The sequence below is a fragment of the Dasypus novemcinctus genome, chromosome 15 (assembly GCF_030445035.2).
Source record: "Dasypus novemcinctus isolate mDasNov1 chromosome 15, mDasNov1.1.hap2, whole genome shotgun sequence".
NCBI lineage: Eukaryota > Metazoa > Chordata > Mammalia > Cingulata > Dasypodidae > Dasypus > Dasypus novemcinctus.
In genome coordinates, this window is record NC_080687.1 from 25,403,377 (window position 1) to 25,419,979 (window position 16,603).

General features: G+C 34.5%; 1 protein-coding gene across 9 annotated transcripts in view; it reads right to left on the minus strand.

The window, feature by feature from the left end:
* Positions 1–16,603, minus strand: part of MYO16 (myosin XVI) — a 732,830-nt gene that overhangs the window by 467,969 nt on the left and 248,258 nt on the right. For all 9 annotated transcript variants that reach the window (XM_058276443.2, XM_058276441.2, XM_058276437.2 and 6 more), the window contains exon 4: positions 3,243–3,386. In XM_058276443.2, coding sequence (XP_058132426.1) covers positions 3,243–3,386 — 144 coding nt within the window. The remainder of the gene's footprint in view (positions 1–3,242; positions 3,387–16,603) is intronic.

Genomic DNA, 16,603 nt, shown 5'->3' on the forward strand with positions numbered 1-16,603 from the left:
TGAGAAACAGAGCAATACAGAACCATGAAAATGTTCCTAATAATTTGAAATCACAGATTTATATCTATGAGCATATCTAAAATAAAATCAGTTTCTATTGCTCCTTCTGTCCAGTAAAGTAAAGCAATATCATCAGACATTAGGACAATCTGTGTGATGAAGCAAGGCTTTCTTTTAAATAAAAGTGTAGAATGGGTAAAATGAAGAATTCTAGAATACAGGAAAAGGTGACTGTGGTTATAAGACCTTTTTTTTTTTTAAGAAAGAATATGAGTTAATAATGACAATATTAATTTGGACTGCTTTCCAATAATTGGCTTGTCATTCTTTGTTCATTTATTTATTTAGCAAATATATGCTATATATAAAGTGCAGGTACTGTTTTAACAAATAGCCGTATATATATTTGCTAGCTGCTTCTAGGACTGGAAGTTAATTATTAAGTAAATGGCTAACTTGATGCTCCCGAATGAACACGACTGGATAGAGAAACGATTAATGAATATATGCCAAATTGTTCCAGGCAGAAAAGGTGTTTATTATAAAGGCAACTGGTGCTCAGTTTGAGTTGTAGCCATGGGAATAAACAGGAGTCACTGAAATTATATCACATGAGAACAAAGAAAAAATCAAATTATTGTTTAAAGCAAGTACAACGTACACGAGAAGGTAAAAGATCTAAGAACACAGGCACTGTGTGACAATCCTAGCAGTAAGAGGGGGAAAAATAAAAGAATAGGAGGATAAAATGAAAGCACAAAGAAAAGAGTGTAGAGAATTCTCCACATTGTAATGAAGAGATAAGAGTATATTCCATTAGGACAATAACTTGATACTTCTTCAAATTATTATCCTTTCTAAGAATTTATTTGGAAAATGGGTCAGGGCAGGTATATATTGATTTTATTTGGATGACGCTATTTAACATCAATGAACAAGTCTAATGTATATTTCTTATACAGAGTCACTGAGGAGACCTAAGGAATGTGCAAATAAATATCCAATTTATTCAAATGATAATAATGCACCTTGTAGATTAAGGCCCAGGTTGGCCCTGGTGGCTGTCCCAATCCTAGTTCTAAATATCAGCATTCCACATTCTTGTCCTTAGGGTGATTGAAATGCTTTGGATACCTCTAGCCCAGCAATGATATTTCTGATATCTATGCTCTAATAAGTCTCAGTATGCTGGAGGGGAGGTCAATTTGCTTGTAGTTTTGTCTGCTTTACCTTGAAATCACTGGATTGGGATGGACTGAACTATCCTCCCTAAGATTTAACACTGTATTACTTTGTCATGATTTGCACATTGACTCTGGACTGTCCCTGCAATGTTTAATTGTATCATATGAGATATCTATACCTGGACTCTGAGGAGACTATATAAAAAGGGTAGCATCTCTAGCCCTATGCCATCAGTAATAAGAAACGTAAATGGTGCAGAATGGAGGAAGGAGAGTTTTCCCTGGTATTGGAACTAAGATCTAATAAACCTTATCTGGATTAAAGAAGAAAAGTCTTAGTCGTGAAATGTGAACTGTGGAAATGTAAGGATTTAAAATTTTCAAGCATAGCCACATGAATATTGGTTAATGAAAAATGTATGGCTGTTTTGAAAGCAGGAATAAAAAGTACAGAGCCTGTTTTGGCAAAGTCATGGTGTAGCTAGTAATAATTAGAGAAAACAAATAAAGACGGGCCTGGCAAAAAATGCTGAAAAAATAGCTGAAGAAAAAAATGAAAACATAGAAAACTGTAAAATCTCCTAATTTAACTTTGCTAGCACATTCTCATACAATTAAAGCAGCAAATTCAGTTGTAATACAGTGGTTGAACTATCAAAAAAAAAAAAAGAGTAAAAAACAACTACAACTCTTAAATAACCCTGATGTGTGTTGTAAAAGCACAATGCATTCTGAAAAATCTAACATTAATCCTTGCACAGTATCATTGAAAAGGTCCTTCAGGTAGTTAAAGTCTCCTTCTGTGATGTGTTTTACATTTTTCTTTAATATTAAGTGAATTCTATAATCATTATCTTGAAATACCAGCTAGTTCCTCCTAGACTCTTTTTCTACAAAATTATTATCTTGCTCTTATATCGTGAATTAAGAAGCTTTTCATGTTGAGTACTAGCCCTCCAAACATTTCATGCTAAATAGTCTTTGTTTTTTTTGTCTTTCCTTACATTTTAACATAGACTTGACTTTCCAGAATTTGAAAGAAAGACATTTTCAGTGATAAATATTTCTACAATATGAAAAAAAAAATCTTATATCTATGCCTGAAGCATAATTCAGTGACAATTAGAACAAATTAAAGTTGCTACAAGATTAAGGAAGTCCCAACCCATGTCTTTCATCCTAATATAGTTCTGCTCGTCATTTTAAAAAAAGGGAAAGGGGACAACATAGTCCAGTGGGAAAGGATGGACTTTAGAGGCAGAGATTTTGAGTTTAAATCTAGACTTTGTTTTTTGGGGCTATGGCAAGTTGCTTATACATCAATTGACTTGTTTGTAAAATCTTGAGGGATTTCATGAACTAATATATGTTAAAAGCCAGGCACATAATAAGAAATGATTAAGGAAGTAGATTATTTTTACAAATAAATAGTCAAAAAGGCAAATCATTTATTCTTACAGCTATATTCCTACCTATATGTTTTCTGTTTTCTAAAAGCACTGTATAATTTTTAAAAAAATATTTACTAAAGATAAAAAAAAATACAGGAAAAATTACAATTCCAAAATAAAGTACATATAAGGATCAAGGTAAAAGGTCTAAGCTACAAATGAAATTTTAAAAATAAAAACTACAAGCCTTTTACATTTAAAGTTTAAGTTTTTATACAACCACATATTACAGGTATTTCTTTACTAGGTAGAAACAAAAGAAAAAAATTCAATATGGGCCATATCTCCATGTGACTGCATGCACTTATTGGCTAAAAATTAGGAAGTGACAGTGAACAGAAAATCAATCAATTACCAAACCATTTTAGTTTAGGTTGACTTGCTCATTATCAAGGCATAGAATTTCCAAGGACAGACAGGCAATTTGTTTTATGAACTATGTGACCCAAAAGCTCAGTCTCTAATTATCTTAAGTTCCAGGCAAATTATGTAAACAGATACTCCTAGAATTATTGTATAATATTATTGTAAAATATTATTAGATAAATGTAGAACTTTACATGTCATAAAATCTGCAAACAGTAAATAGACAGAATTGATTACTTACTAATAGCAGCAGCAAAACAATATCAGGGTTATCACATGCACAGGCAATGTGCATTGGTGTCCAAAAGTCTTCATCCTGGTGGTTTACATTGACCCCTCTGTCGATCAAGATCTCTGCAATGAAGGCATTATCGTATCGAGCACACTGGAAAAAAAAGAAATACATATTATGACAGAGTACATTATGATTTATTCCAAGTTTCCAAGGATAGAAAATTTCAGATACCAATTTTGGAAGTTGGGAGATAGAGCTAAATTGAGAAAGAATATGTTTATGTTTACCAACCAATTTAAGGAAAGGGGCATGAGTAAGAATTACAGGGAAACTGGCTCTGTGGACAGTGGAAAGATAAAGAAGCAAATAAGGGAAGATTTTAAGAAGGGAAATAAGTACTCCACTGAGTGGGTTACTCTTTATTTATTTAGAGGATTATTAAACCATCTTAGACCACTGATTAAAATTATCTTTTTAAAATACATAGTTGATCATATTATTATTCTGCTTCAAAATATGCATGGCTTGTCACTGCAAAATAAAAAGTTTGACCATTTTATTGCATCCAAAAAAGACCCATCATAACCTTACTATCTTTATCTTTCCACATTTTTATATGCAGTTTCAACACAACTGTATAAGATTACTAGGCATAATCCATGCTATATCGTGTGCTATATTGTAAATGTTAACTGTTATTAAGAGTCCCCTGACATTAATTTACTGATTGCATAATATTATAATTTATAGATACTCCATAATCTACTTTATCAAATCCCCAGAAACTTATTTTGTTCTTATTCTTTATTTACTATTTATATGTAAAAATCAGATAAATATTATATGCACACAGAGCTGGCAATGTGGGCATACAACCTGTACAACTACACTGAGTATGTCAGGCACTTGGTTTAAAGTTTTTCTGTCACCATCTTGAACTTGTGATGGTATCTTAAGAGGTCCCACATATTCATTTTACACTGGTCCTTGCAAATTATGCAGGCAGATCTTGTATAAGTCTTTTTTATATTTCTATGTTACCTTAGGTCAAATACTTATTAATAAATTTCTGGGTTGTAAGATACGTGTGTTTTACAGGATACGGAAGCATACAACGGACTGCCCTCCCAAAAAGAAGTTCCATTCAATACTCCCACCAGAAGTACTAGGATACAAATTTGTCTACCTATTCACTGGATAGTGTCATTATTAACAAATCATTGGAAGACTTTCACTTCTGATAAGGATAGAGTAGCAGGAACTAGATATACCGTCCTAACTGAAATGAATTTTTTTAAAAAAGACAAACTATATGATCCCAGGGAGATGGGATACAAACAAGTTGAGCCCTACTATTGCTCCAACTTATTCAACTGAGTGTCCAGGGAGACCACTGGGATAGAGTTCACAGGGAAGAGCTGCAAAGAGTAGAGGTGAACAGACAGAATTTCAGAATTTTCAGAAGGTCCCTCTCAATTATTGAGTTGAAAAATGATGAGCATGAGCATTCAAGAAAAGAACCACGTGAAAGAGAAGACCCAGAGTTCATAAATGCCCAGAAACATGCCTGTTTCCTCTAGACATATCATACTAGATGTGCTTGCATCAGTTAAGTGGCAAAGTTAGTCCTAGACTAAACACTGATCTGTTCCCAACCAAAATGAGTTAAATGCAAGACCTGGAAGAATCTAATTGTTCCAAATAACCACACCCAAAATAGAGCTCAATATCATTTATGATATAAAAACACATTCAGTACCCAACAAGTCAAATTTTACATTGTCTAGCATCCAATTAAAGAGTACTAGAGAGCAATGATAAGAAAAATGTATCACTAAAAACCAACCCAAAATCATCATACCTGTATGAATTTAAAACTAGGGTATTAAATATTTACCAAACTATATTCCATATGCTCCAAGTCTAGAAAAAATATTGAAAATGTTATGTAGAGACATGTAAGAGATTAAAAAAAACTCATATCTAAACTTGAGAGATGAAAACTGTAATGACTAAGATGAAAATACACTGGATGAGATTAACAACAGACTAGATACTGCAGAAGAAATGTTAATGAACTTGAAAACAAAGTAATATAAACTATCTAGAATGTAGCACAGAGAGAGAAAGGATTGTTAATAAATGAACAGAGCCTTGGTAAGCTATGAGACAACTGCATGCAGACTGATAAGGGATCTTCACAAAGAACGAAGAATTCAGGAAATAGTAACTGCAAGAAAGTATATGTTTATTCTTATTATTTATATGTCTTCAACATAAAATTAACTATTTAAACAAAAATAATAATGTAACATGAGGTTTTCTAATTACGAAGGCTGGGAGGGGAGAAATAGAACCATACCTTTTTTAAGATTTTTATACTGTCTGTAGGATTATAGTATCACATGAAATTAGTTTGTGATAAGTTAAAGATATATACATAAAAGAAAGAAAACAACCACTGTAATAACAATAAAGAGTTGGGCAGATAATACACAAAGGAGACAAACTTGAATGAAAAGAAATACTCATTTTATCTGAAAGAAGGCAGAAAATGAGGAAAGAAGAAAAGATGAGACAAATAGTAAACAAAGAGCAAGATGGTAGAGATGAACCTAACCATATCAATAATCACATTAAGTGTAAATAGTCTAAACATCACAATTAAAGGCAGAGATTGTCAGACTGGATAAAAAAGCAAAACCTAATATTCTGTTGACAAGATACTTTTTAAGATCAGGAACAAGGAAAGAATGTTCACTGTAATCACTTCTCTTCTATACTCTAATGGAGGTTTTAGCCAGTGTAACAAAAAATGAGAGAGAAATTTAAAAAGTACTAATATTGCAGAGAAATAATCACAACCCTTTATTCACAAATGACATGATCTATGGAGAAAAGATGATAGAATCTACAAAAGAATTTATTAGAACCAATAATTAAGTGTAGCAAAGTTGCAGGATACAAGACTAACCTATAAAATCAAGGGTATTTTTATAGACTAGCAACAAACATTTGGAAATTAATTTTTAAAATTACAAGAGTATCAGCAATTGTGAAATACTTAGGAATAAATGTATTTGACCATAACCATATGAAGACCTGTATAATGAAAACAACAAACATTGATGAGAGAAATTAAGCAAGCTAAATATATGGAAATATACACTGTGTTCTATCAGAAGACAAAGTATTCATAAGATAGCAATTCTCTCCAAATTAATCTATAGATTCAATGCAAACCCAAGCAAAATCCCAGGAAGTTTTTCATAGAAGTTGAAAAGTTAAATATAAAATTCATAAATTGATGCAAAAGACCTAGAATTGCCAAAAATATTTGAAAAACTAAAGTTGGCTGATGAACACTACCTGGTATTGACTTATTATAAAGTTATATTAATCCAGGCCATGTGATAGTGGTATAAAGAAAGGCATATGATTGAATGAAACACAATAGAGAGTTTAGAATTAGACCCATGCATATATGGACAATTGTTTTTTGAAAACATGCAAAGACAATTCAATGGAGAAATGATGGTGATTTGAACAAATAGTACTGAAACAAATGGATATACATATACAATAACCTGAACTTTGATCCATTCTTTGCACTATATGCAAAATTTATTCATAATAGAACATAGTCAAAATGTGAAAACTAGAATAATAAAACTTTAATGATTACACTAAAAGCATAATATATGAAAAAGAATATTGATAAATTGGATGTTACTAAAAAAAAAACTACTCTTCAAAATGACTGTTTAGAAAATATTGGCAAAACATGTATCTGATAAAAGAAAATTATCCAGAATATACAAAGAACTCTCAAAACAAAGAATCCAATTTCAAAACTTAGGCAAAAGATTTGAACTGACACTTCACACACAGATGGACACAGACATGTGGTTCCTAATCATAATACAGTCATTGAAACATATTCATATGCTTCTCCCAATACTTTACAGTCTCAAGAACATCCAGTAAGATGAATGAAAAGTCATGGTATAAGTTCTATATGGGAGAGGATGTGAGCAGGCATCAGCAATGGGATATAAGGAAGCATTTGGGGCCGTGGCCAACTTATAAGTTTAATGGAGTAGTTTCAAATATGAACTAAGATTTTTTCTTGCATCTATTGTTCCATGTAGAATGACTGATAAGATTAAGTTAAGATATGAAAGTTCAAAATATCAGGTTAGAATTTAGGGCCTGGATCCAGTTTCTTTTAGGAAAATTATAATCGATAACAATGTAACCTCCTCCTTCTGTACCTGTCAAGGTACTCTCAACCTCCACCTCAGAAATCCACACTTAAAATTCAAAGATATTTCAGGTCAGGCTTTTCTGCATCTGTCAGAAAAAAGAGTTAATTTGATACTATGTAGAAAGCAGTTCTGATGATACAGGGCCTTCTCAAGTGATGTAAATTTTAGATTCACATTTCAGAAGATCATGAATAATAATATGACAGCAATAAATACCTTTTAATCACACATTTCAATATTATTGTTCAACAGTAAACAGCTAATTCTACCTGGAATGGATTTTCTTTAAGTTAGCAAATCTACTTTCCAATTTGGGTTGCCTTTATCACTTCTTCCAATTTCCAATGATATTTTAGCAGTACCAAAAACTGACTGAGCCCACACCCTGTTATTCTCATCAGAACACTGGCACCATCAGTTAGCTTTACCTACAGCCTAGACTCATCCTTCTGTGATCATTGTCTACCTCTCAGAATGCCAAACAGGACAAGCTACATAATTTGTGGAGCTCAGTGCAAAGTGAGAACGTGAGGTCCCTTACTCAAAAATTAAGGATTTCAAGATGGTGACAGCAGTATTAAACCAAGACTGGGGCCCTTTTAATCCACAAGACTCTACACAACTGCACGGACCTCACACCCATGAAACCTACCCTGAGTTGTCAAACGTCTTTGATCAGCTTGCCTTCCATGTTCCCTTTCTCCCACTGAACCTTGAAACCTAGTCCATTTTATATAAGTTTTCCTCTGGAAATGTTCAGAGATCCCAAATGGAAATCTACCTCCCTGAAAACACTCTCCTTCAGCCTTTTCCGGTACAGGATAAATCTTACTCCCACAGGGTATAAAAAAGCTTAGATATTTTTCTAACTCTTTGCTTCTTCTAGAATCATTGCACTTTCACCTTTATTTGCTTCTTCCTAAGATTCACCAATCCTTATATACTACTGACTTCTCCCAACCCCGTCAGTCTCTGCATTCATTGCATTCATCAAATACTTGAGGACCATGATCATAGTCTTCTCTTCAATCTGGGTACCATCAATATATTAGTCATCAATAACTTTTGATTATTCATCTTCTACTAGAACCTCAAAACAGCTTCTTTCCTGGACCTCAGTGATGTTCACCTATGTTTAATCTCAGGTAGCCACTTTCCCTGGCTTGCAATCACCAACATCAGCTACATTCTGAAATATAAATTCCTTTTTTTTTTTTTTAATATATTTCTCTCTCCCCTTCCCCCTCTCCCCCTCCTCGGTTGTCTGTTCCTTGTGTCCATTTGCTGCGTGTTCTTCTTGTCCACTTCTATTCTCGTCAGCTGCACTGGGAATCTGTGTCTCTTTTTGTTGCGTCATCTTGCTGCATCAGCTCTCTGTGTGTGCAGCACCATTCCTAGGCAGGCTGCACTTTTTTCACGCTGGGCGGCTCTCCTTACAGGGCGCACTCCTTGCGCATGGGGCTCCCCAACGCGGAGGGGGAGGGCACCCCTGCCTGGCAGGGCACTCCTTGCACGCATCAGCACTGCACATGGGCTAGCTCCACATGGGTCAAGGAGGCCCTGGGTCTGAACCATGGACCTCCCATGTGGTAGGCGGATGCTCTATCCATTGAACCAAGTCTGCATCCCTGCAATATGAATTCTAATATCCTGATCTATGACCCAAGGCTCTTATTCTGCTTTCTAAAGAAAAACTTAGAGATCACTATGGCAAATTGTTCCTCCCTTTTAGCTTGTTCGTGGAATTGAGGACATGATTAAAAAGTGACAACTAAACACTTTTTAAACTACATCAGCAGTTTACAGCTTCTCTGGTAATACATTCTTTCACTCATTTTTAATTATTTCTAAACAAAGGTAGTAATTCTCCATGCACAAATACCAGTGCAATGTTCAGAAGACATAGACACTAAATGACAAACAAAAGCAATTTAAAACTTAAAATGTGTTTTCTTTTCCCTATGTGTTGGCAGAAATGATATTTTATGTTTTAGTTCTATTTGGCTAACATGTCATGAATAACTCTGAAAACTATCACTCAGAAAATTAAAAATTAAATATAAATACTTAGCATTCACATTACAAATTCCAAATTTCATGAAAGTTTTCTTTGGCCAATTTTTATTAAAAATAGGGATTCCCTTTTCATTTCTTTGCTCTTTTTAGAGTCATTGCAGCAGAGTAGACCAGCAAAGAGTTACTGGAATACCATCTGGTTTGATCCAAGAACCAGTTATTGACTGTGTATTATGTGTCAGGCATAGTTCTAGGAGTTGCAGGGAAATGCAAAAATGAGTAAAATATAGACCAATCTTATATATCTAGTCCTTATCATAGCACATTCACATAGCAGGCACTTAAAATTGTTTCCCTCTGAATAAACATTTGAGTACATATAACCTAGATGAGGAAATACGCAAATAAATGTAAGGTAAACTTCTCTCCTCCTTAAACAAAGAGCAAGGGAAAATAAAAGAATAAAGGAAGAGAGATAAAATAAATTAGAAATTCAAATGGTGAGTTTAAAGAGTTAAAGGACCAGGGTGACAATACCTGTTTTAAAGAGCAGTCCCAGTCTCATGGTGAAAGTTTCATTTGAAATAATCCTTGATAGAAAAGAAAGAGTCTAATAGACTTTCCAGGAGAAGAACGCATACTGAGCCTAAGTACTGAAGCTGCAAATCTTAGTGGGTCATGGAACACTGTCAATGGTGGGTCAGTAAATTAACTAGTTTGGAAGGCATGTAAGGAAGTAGGACAAAACAAGGAAGAGAAGTTCAATGAAGCACATTATAGATGCTCAATCACAGGTTTTTATAAAGGGATATGATGTACCAAAGCTATGTTTATTAGAAAATTATTCAAATATTCCTATGGTATGGTTTGGCAGAGAGGAGATAAAGACTGTCTCTTGAGATTCGCATCATAGTGAAGGTAAAGTTTTAAATGTTTACCTGGAGAGATGGCCATTGATACGGAGAGGAGGCGATGGGAAGGATAAGGTATATACATTTCAAGAGCATTTTATCCTGCCTTCCTGCCTCCCTGTCTCCCTGCCTCCCTTCCTTCTTTTCTTTCCTCTATCTACCTAACCTACCTATGGACATCTACCTATTATCTCATGGCCTAGGATTCCTATTCCTAATTTGCTACAAACAAAAGATCCAAGAAATAACAAAAATACTCCCTTTTCCCTTTCACATTAAGCAACATATCCTAATTCCTTTGGGTGTAGAATGTTGGTCTAATAATTAAAGCTCTGAAGTCACATAGACATGGATTCATGATCTGACTCTGCAATTACAAGTTATATCTTTGGAGAAGCTACACAACCACACCTATAAACAAATGCCTCAATTTCTTCATCCATAAAATGGTGATATTAAGTTACTTATCTCATTAGATTTCTGTGGAAACTAAATAAAACATTAGGTGTAAAGTGTTGAACATAGTGTCTGACAATAAATATACATAAAAATATTGTTTTAAAAGCATACTTGTTTACTAAAGGTAAGAAGTAGAGATGTGGAAAGATATTTGTTCCTGGAAAGTTAAGATAAATAGTTTCTACTCCTAAATAAAAAATTTATCTCTGAATTTCCTGGTACGTCATGCATACATCTGTGTGTGTGTGTTTGTGTGTAGAATTACGGTGTACAGAATCAATTTAGTTTAGATATCATTCATTTTCTTGTACTACATATTTGGGTTCCCACTGGTTAAAAAGGAATTTCTACAACCAGAGAGAGAGTTAGAGAGATTTATATCAGTAGCAAAATTAATTTGAATTTGTTGCAATTTCCCCAAATTTTTGACATCACTCTGGTATTAAAGAAATTAGGAACTTCCATATGATTCTATTCCATAGGCCTTCCATCCCTTTCAGGCTATGCTTTGATCTGTGCATAGTCACTTTGCCTTCTTTGCCACTATGTCATATTGAAGGATGGTATTTATTGTAGTGTTTTCCTGAATGTACTTCTCATCATTTCTGCTTTTCACTTATCTTTTCTCTGGTAATTATTTAAAGTCTAGATTATCTTGCCATAGATAAACTACTGAAAATACTCTGAGTTGACTTTTATTTCTTTCTACTTGCATTTCTAACAGCAGTATCTTCTAGCTGATTGAACCAGACTCTAATTATGACACAGGTCACTAGTAGAAAGATTCAGATATGTGCCCCTGATGCATATCTAGAAAATTTTTTAATTCTCACAAACTGTTAGCCTTTTAAGTGAATATAAACTCTGCTCATTCTGCTGCAGCAGAGATTGCTTTATTTTGAATCACAAAATTTTATTAAGCTCTTGGCAATATATGTGTATGTAAAGTTGAATGACACAGTAAGTACCCTGAGAAATATACAATGGGGAGGAAATATCTGGAAACCCATACTTTCAGTTCAATGTGCCAAGTTCTGTGACTGAGGATACATGCAGCATTCTGTGGAGTCACAGCAGAGCATACCCAGCGTAGCTTGAGAAGTAGCTGAAAATCAGGGATGGCAACACAGGAAGGACATCTTGAAGAATTAGGAGGAATGAACCAATAAGGAGGGGTAGTGATGAGGCACTCACATATCCATTCCTTAAATATTCACCGTGGACTTACAACATTCCCAGTACTAAGCTAAGCCAGAGGTTTAGTGTTGTGGACTAGACATCATCCCTACACTGACCACTTGCATAACAAGGGGAGTCACAAGACAGTTTAAGCGGGTGAAGTACAGCAGGCTATGGGACCATTTCACAGCAGCAAATACGAAAGAGTGTGAGCAATTATCAAGGAGGAATAAAATAGTCATTTTATGGAATTATAAGTAGTTCAGCATGTCTAGAGAATAAAATTAATTATTCAAGTAGTTGAAGGAAGGACTTTCTGAGCAGGTGAATTTCAGGCTGAGATGTACAAGAAAAGCATTCTTGGTATAACAATCCAGCTTCTTCTAGAAACTCTTCTCTACTAGTGGTCTTAAAGCTGGTTGACTACAAGATTCCTTGGAGGGGACACAATCCTATAAGGAGTATGCAACAAACTATTCTTCGCCTATCTGCCACTCACTTCATCAGCAAAGGGCTCTGATTTCTTAATAAATTAGGTTCCACTGTTGCAAAGATACAAAAACAAAATAAAAACATCTAGCTAGTAATTATGCTAGGGATATTTTAAAATTAATCTGATGTTGAACACATGTGTATTCACTCAAAAATCGAAAACTCAGTCCTTTCTGGTTTCTGGAGGCATTCTACTTTACCTTATAAGACAAATGCATGCAGGCAGACATAAGGAAAGTGCACTTTCTTCACCCAAGGTTCAGCTGAACTTTCCACTGATGATCTCAAATCTTAGACTGGGTACTTTTCACTTAGGATGTCATGTTTATCATGGCAAAGAGATGAATTTTCAAAAGCAAAGTCCATCAGGAATTTTAATCGTAGATCACATCCTTAGGAAGATTTAAAGGATGTCATTGTTTACAGTCCATGGAGACTCTGCTTCCTATTTCTAGCACTTTTGCACAACCAGCAGTCTCTCACCCTCAGACCTCAGAAGAATTGTTGTCCAACGTACTCTTTCTCTTACATTCATAAACTATCTCCCTCATCTCGCCCCTTCATTTGCCTCCATTTTGCACTCTCCTTTAAGAGTATTCCCGTAACATATCCCCCAAGTAATAACAGTTCCTAAAGAGGGTATGTAGTCTTCTGCTATGATTAATTTTCTTGCCAAAATTTACTCCTGCAATTTTTGTCCTTTCTTTTCTAGGAAAGCAAAGAGGGGGAAGAGCATCAGTGCTTAACCCCTGATGCTCTGGTGTAGCTGAACAGGGGAAACTGTGGTCAACTTCCACATATCAATTACTTTTGTTAGCACCTATATATTTTTTTTAAATAAAATATTTCTTTAGAAACTTACCCTATATTCCTAGTAGTCTGCCTCCTTTCAAAATATATTATCTTCTTGATTTTAAAGATATTAAGCTGTTGAACCACTTCTCATGTAGTAAGTTATATAGTATCTCTGCTTCTTTTATCTCCTGAGATTTTAAAGAAATTTCTCCTGAAGCTCAAAGTGCAGCCCAATTTAGTGTACCAGATTTTCTTGTAAGAGTAGGAAAGTTATTTTAAAACTTTAAATTCAGGTACCTAATTATAGCCCTAATTTTGAATCATTTTATTATATGAAACATACATGCTTATTCTTTAAAATGTTTAAGCTATATGTAAAAGAGTAAAAATGAAAGTACTGTGCATTTTGTGTAGCTTTCAGGAATTGCAGGACGCTCTTCAGCTCCCTGTCTAATCTATCTATTAATATCTACCATCAGTCTATCTGATTATATTGTGTGCTATTCTCTAACTGCTTTTGGCATTTAACAATATGCTTTTAAGAACTACTTGGACGTCCACTGTATAAATGCCAATCTTTATGTTAAAACTAGAATTCTCTAGGTAAATGAACAAATACTTCTTATTTTTAAATTGATTCCAGTTAAACTTCACAATGGTCTGTTGCTGTCCTAGCACAGTATTAAGATATTGCATTTTATACTTCATTCAAGAGGATTTAGTTACCATCAAGAGTGACTTCTCAGATACTGATCTATGAAAGATCATTTAAAAAACCCATTGAAGACATTTTAGGAAAGTTCATGTTTATGATTTTGCTTACAACTCTAAACAACACCACCTCTTTCAAAGATTTAAATTTGAGTTTACTTTTATATTCTCCTCATAACACAAGAACCCTGGGGTGCCCATGTTTTTACTTTTTGTCACTGTTTCCTTTCTTCCTATCATGGTATCTGAACATCTACCATGCTTGATGCATGAATTAGTTAATGAATGGCATATAGACTGATACAGATAAATTTGTTCAACATTTATTAAAAAGAAGATAAAACTGAGGATTTCATATGATCAAAAAAATTTAAACTCATTTCTTAAATATCTGCCTTTAACACCAAGGCAATTTTTAAACTTCTATGTAAAAGTTCTCATGACACTCCTTAGAGAAATGTCTTACCTTGCACAGAAATGTATTCTGAGAATAATGGACTCAATGAATAAAAATTGAGTTAAATAAACAAAACTCTGGTATAGCAACAGTTTTCACAGCTTTTTCTTGATGCCCCATATAAATTCTGCCTTTTCCTCAAAGACATTGATCTATGCATATATAATTAAAACTTGAGTGCTGATAAAACATAAGGCCCCATAATACCAGATGCCCAAAAGGTGGAGCAAACAGCAAAGCTACTCTCACTTGACATCTTAGATGGCTAAATTGCCTTTTTTTGTACTAAAGCACTTTGGAACCCTGTAATTTTCTCTTTCTGGCAACCTGCAATTTTCATTTGTTTTTATTTACTCAGTAACCCCAGGAAAAAGAAGACTCTGGCATTGAACCCACACTCCTTCAACCATTACTGGGTCTTCTTGTATTCATTCCAGATCCTCATCCCCTTTATCTTAGTCTCACAACCTATGCATAACAAAATAAAAGTGCAATGTATTTGCATTGAATTTAAGTTAATAAAGTGTTTCACATCTACCTGATGACTTTAATTTTTTTGTTTCTATTTTCTTCTGACTCAGCCATATCTGAATCTTTAGATTCTGTTATCTGGGCCTAAAATCATTACCTTCTCATTAACCACAGAGCTCCTTATAGCCTTAGATCCTATTAATTCTTCCATTTTTTTCCTTTACTATATACTGAGGATTTACTATACACCAAATGGTAAGAATATAAAACAGTCACAGTATTTGAACATTCAGTCGAACTGAAAAAAAAGGCACATAATCCACATAATCCACTGTGACATGAAAGAAGCAAATATCACGTTCTATGTGGGCTTGGATAAAAGAGTAATTATGTCTGCCCAGAAGGGTCAAAAAGGCATCACGACTGATTTCTAAAGATTGCAGAGTGGCCTCCTTGTCTTTCTCCTTCACACTCATCACTTTTCCCATCTGCTGTAACCACTAATTTATTCTTCTGTCTCCCTTAGAAAGTTACACTTCATATGGTCACAGAATGTATGTTTTGCATTTTTGTACCACCAATATCTAGCACAGTTTCAGATATTAATTAATTAGCTAATAGTTACTTATCTATTTACAAATTTGCTGAGCAGCTACTAACCATGGCACTGCAGACATAATAGTGAAGAAAATATGCCAAGCCCTTTCTCTCAAGTTGCTGACATTCTAGTAGCAGCATAGAAAATAATCACATGAACTGATAATCTAGGTGGCAATAAATGCTATAAAGAATTTAAAAAAAAAAAACAAATAAAGGGATAGAAGTTGCATTGATTCTGAAGTGGTGTGGAGTGGGGGGGCACTTATCTTATAGGACAGGTCAGCGAAGGCTGTTCTGTTAGATGATATTGGGCACAGATCCAAAGCAAAGAGAAGGGGTGAGCTATGTGCTATCTAAGAAGGAACACTCCAAGTAGAAAACTCAGCCAGAGTACACGTGGCAGAAGCGTGGCAGGAACATGGTCAGCGTGTTTCTGGAACAACAAAAAGGCTGGTATGGTTGGTGCCTAGAGGAAGAAGGGGAGTATCTGGAGATAGTCACAGAGGTTGTGGTGGGGGCCATCACAGGACTTTGGATTTTACCCTGAGAGGGGGAGTTATTGTGGTACTTTTGGGTAGAGGAGTAAATTAATCTAGCTGATTTGCTGATTTGCTGGTTGGTAGGATGGAGGTTTATATGCTTTCAATGACATTAAATGGGTATATTCTACATATATGAAGAATAGGTAATCTCTCTTAATCTCTATCTCCTGTCTCTCTCTCGAACACACAAACACACACACAAACGGTAAAACTCATTCCTCCTCATATAATTGATGATTAATAGACCTAATTTTGTTCATGGAAAAGGTCTGCCTTAGACTGGTGGAGTTGGAATGAGAATTTTTTTCTCTGAACAACTTAAATGACCACTTATAGGTGTTACTGGGAAATTTACTGTGGAATGAGTACAATATTTTGTGATTGGAAGGCCACACTTCATGCTCCAGGACTACATGTAAGCTATATAAACCTGGCTGAAACATTTAACCTTTCTGTATCTCAGTTT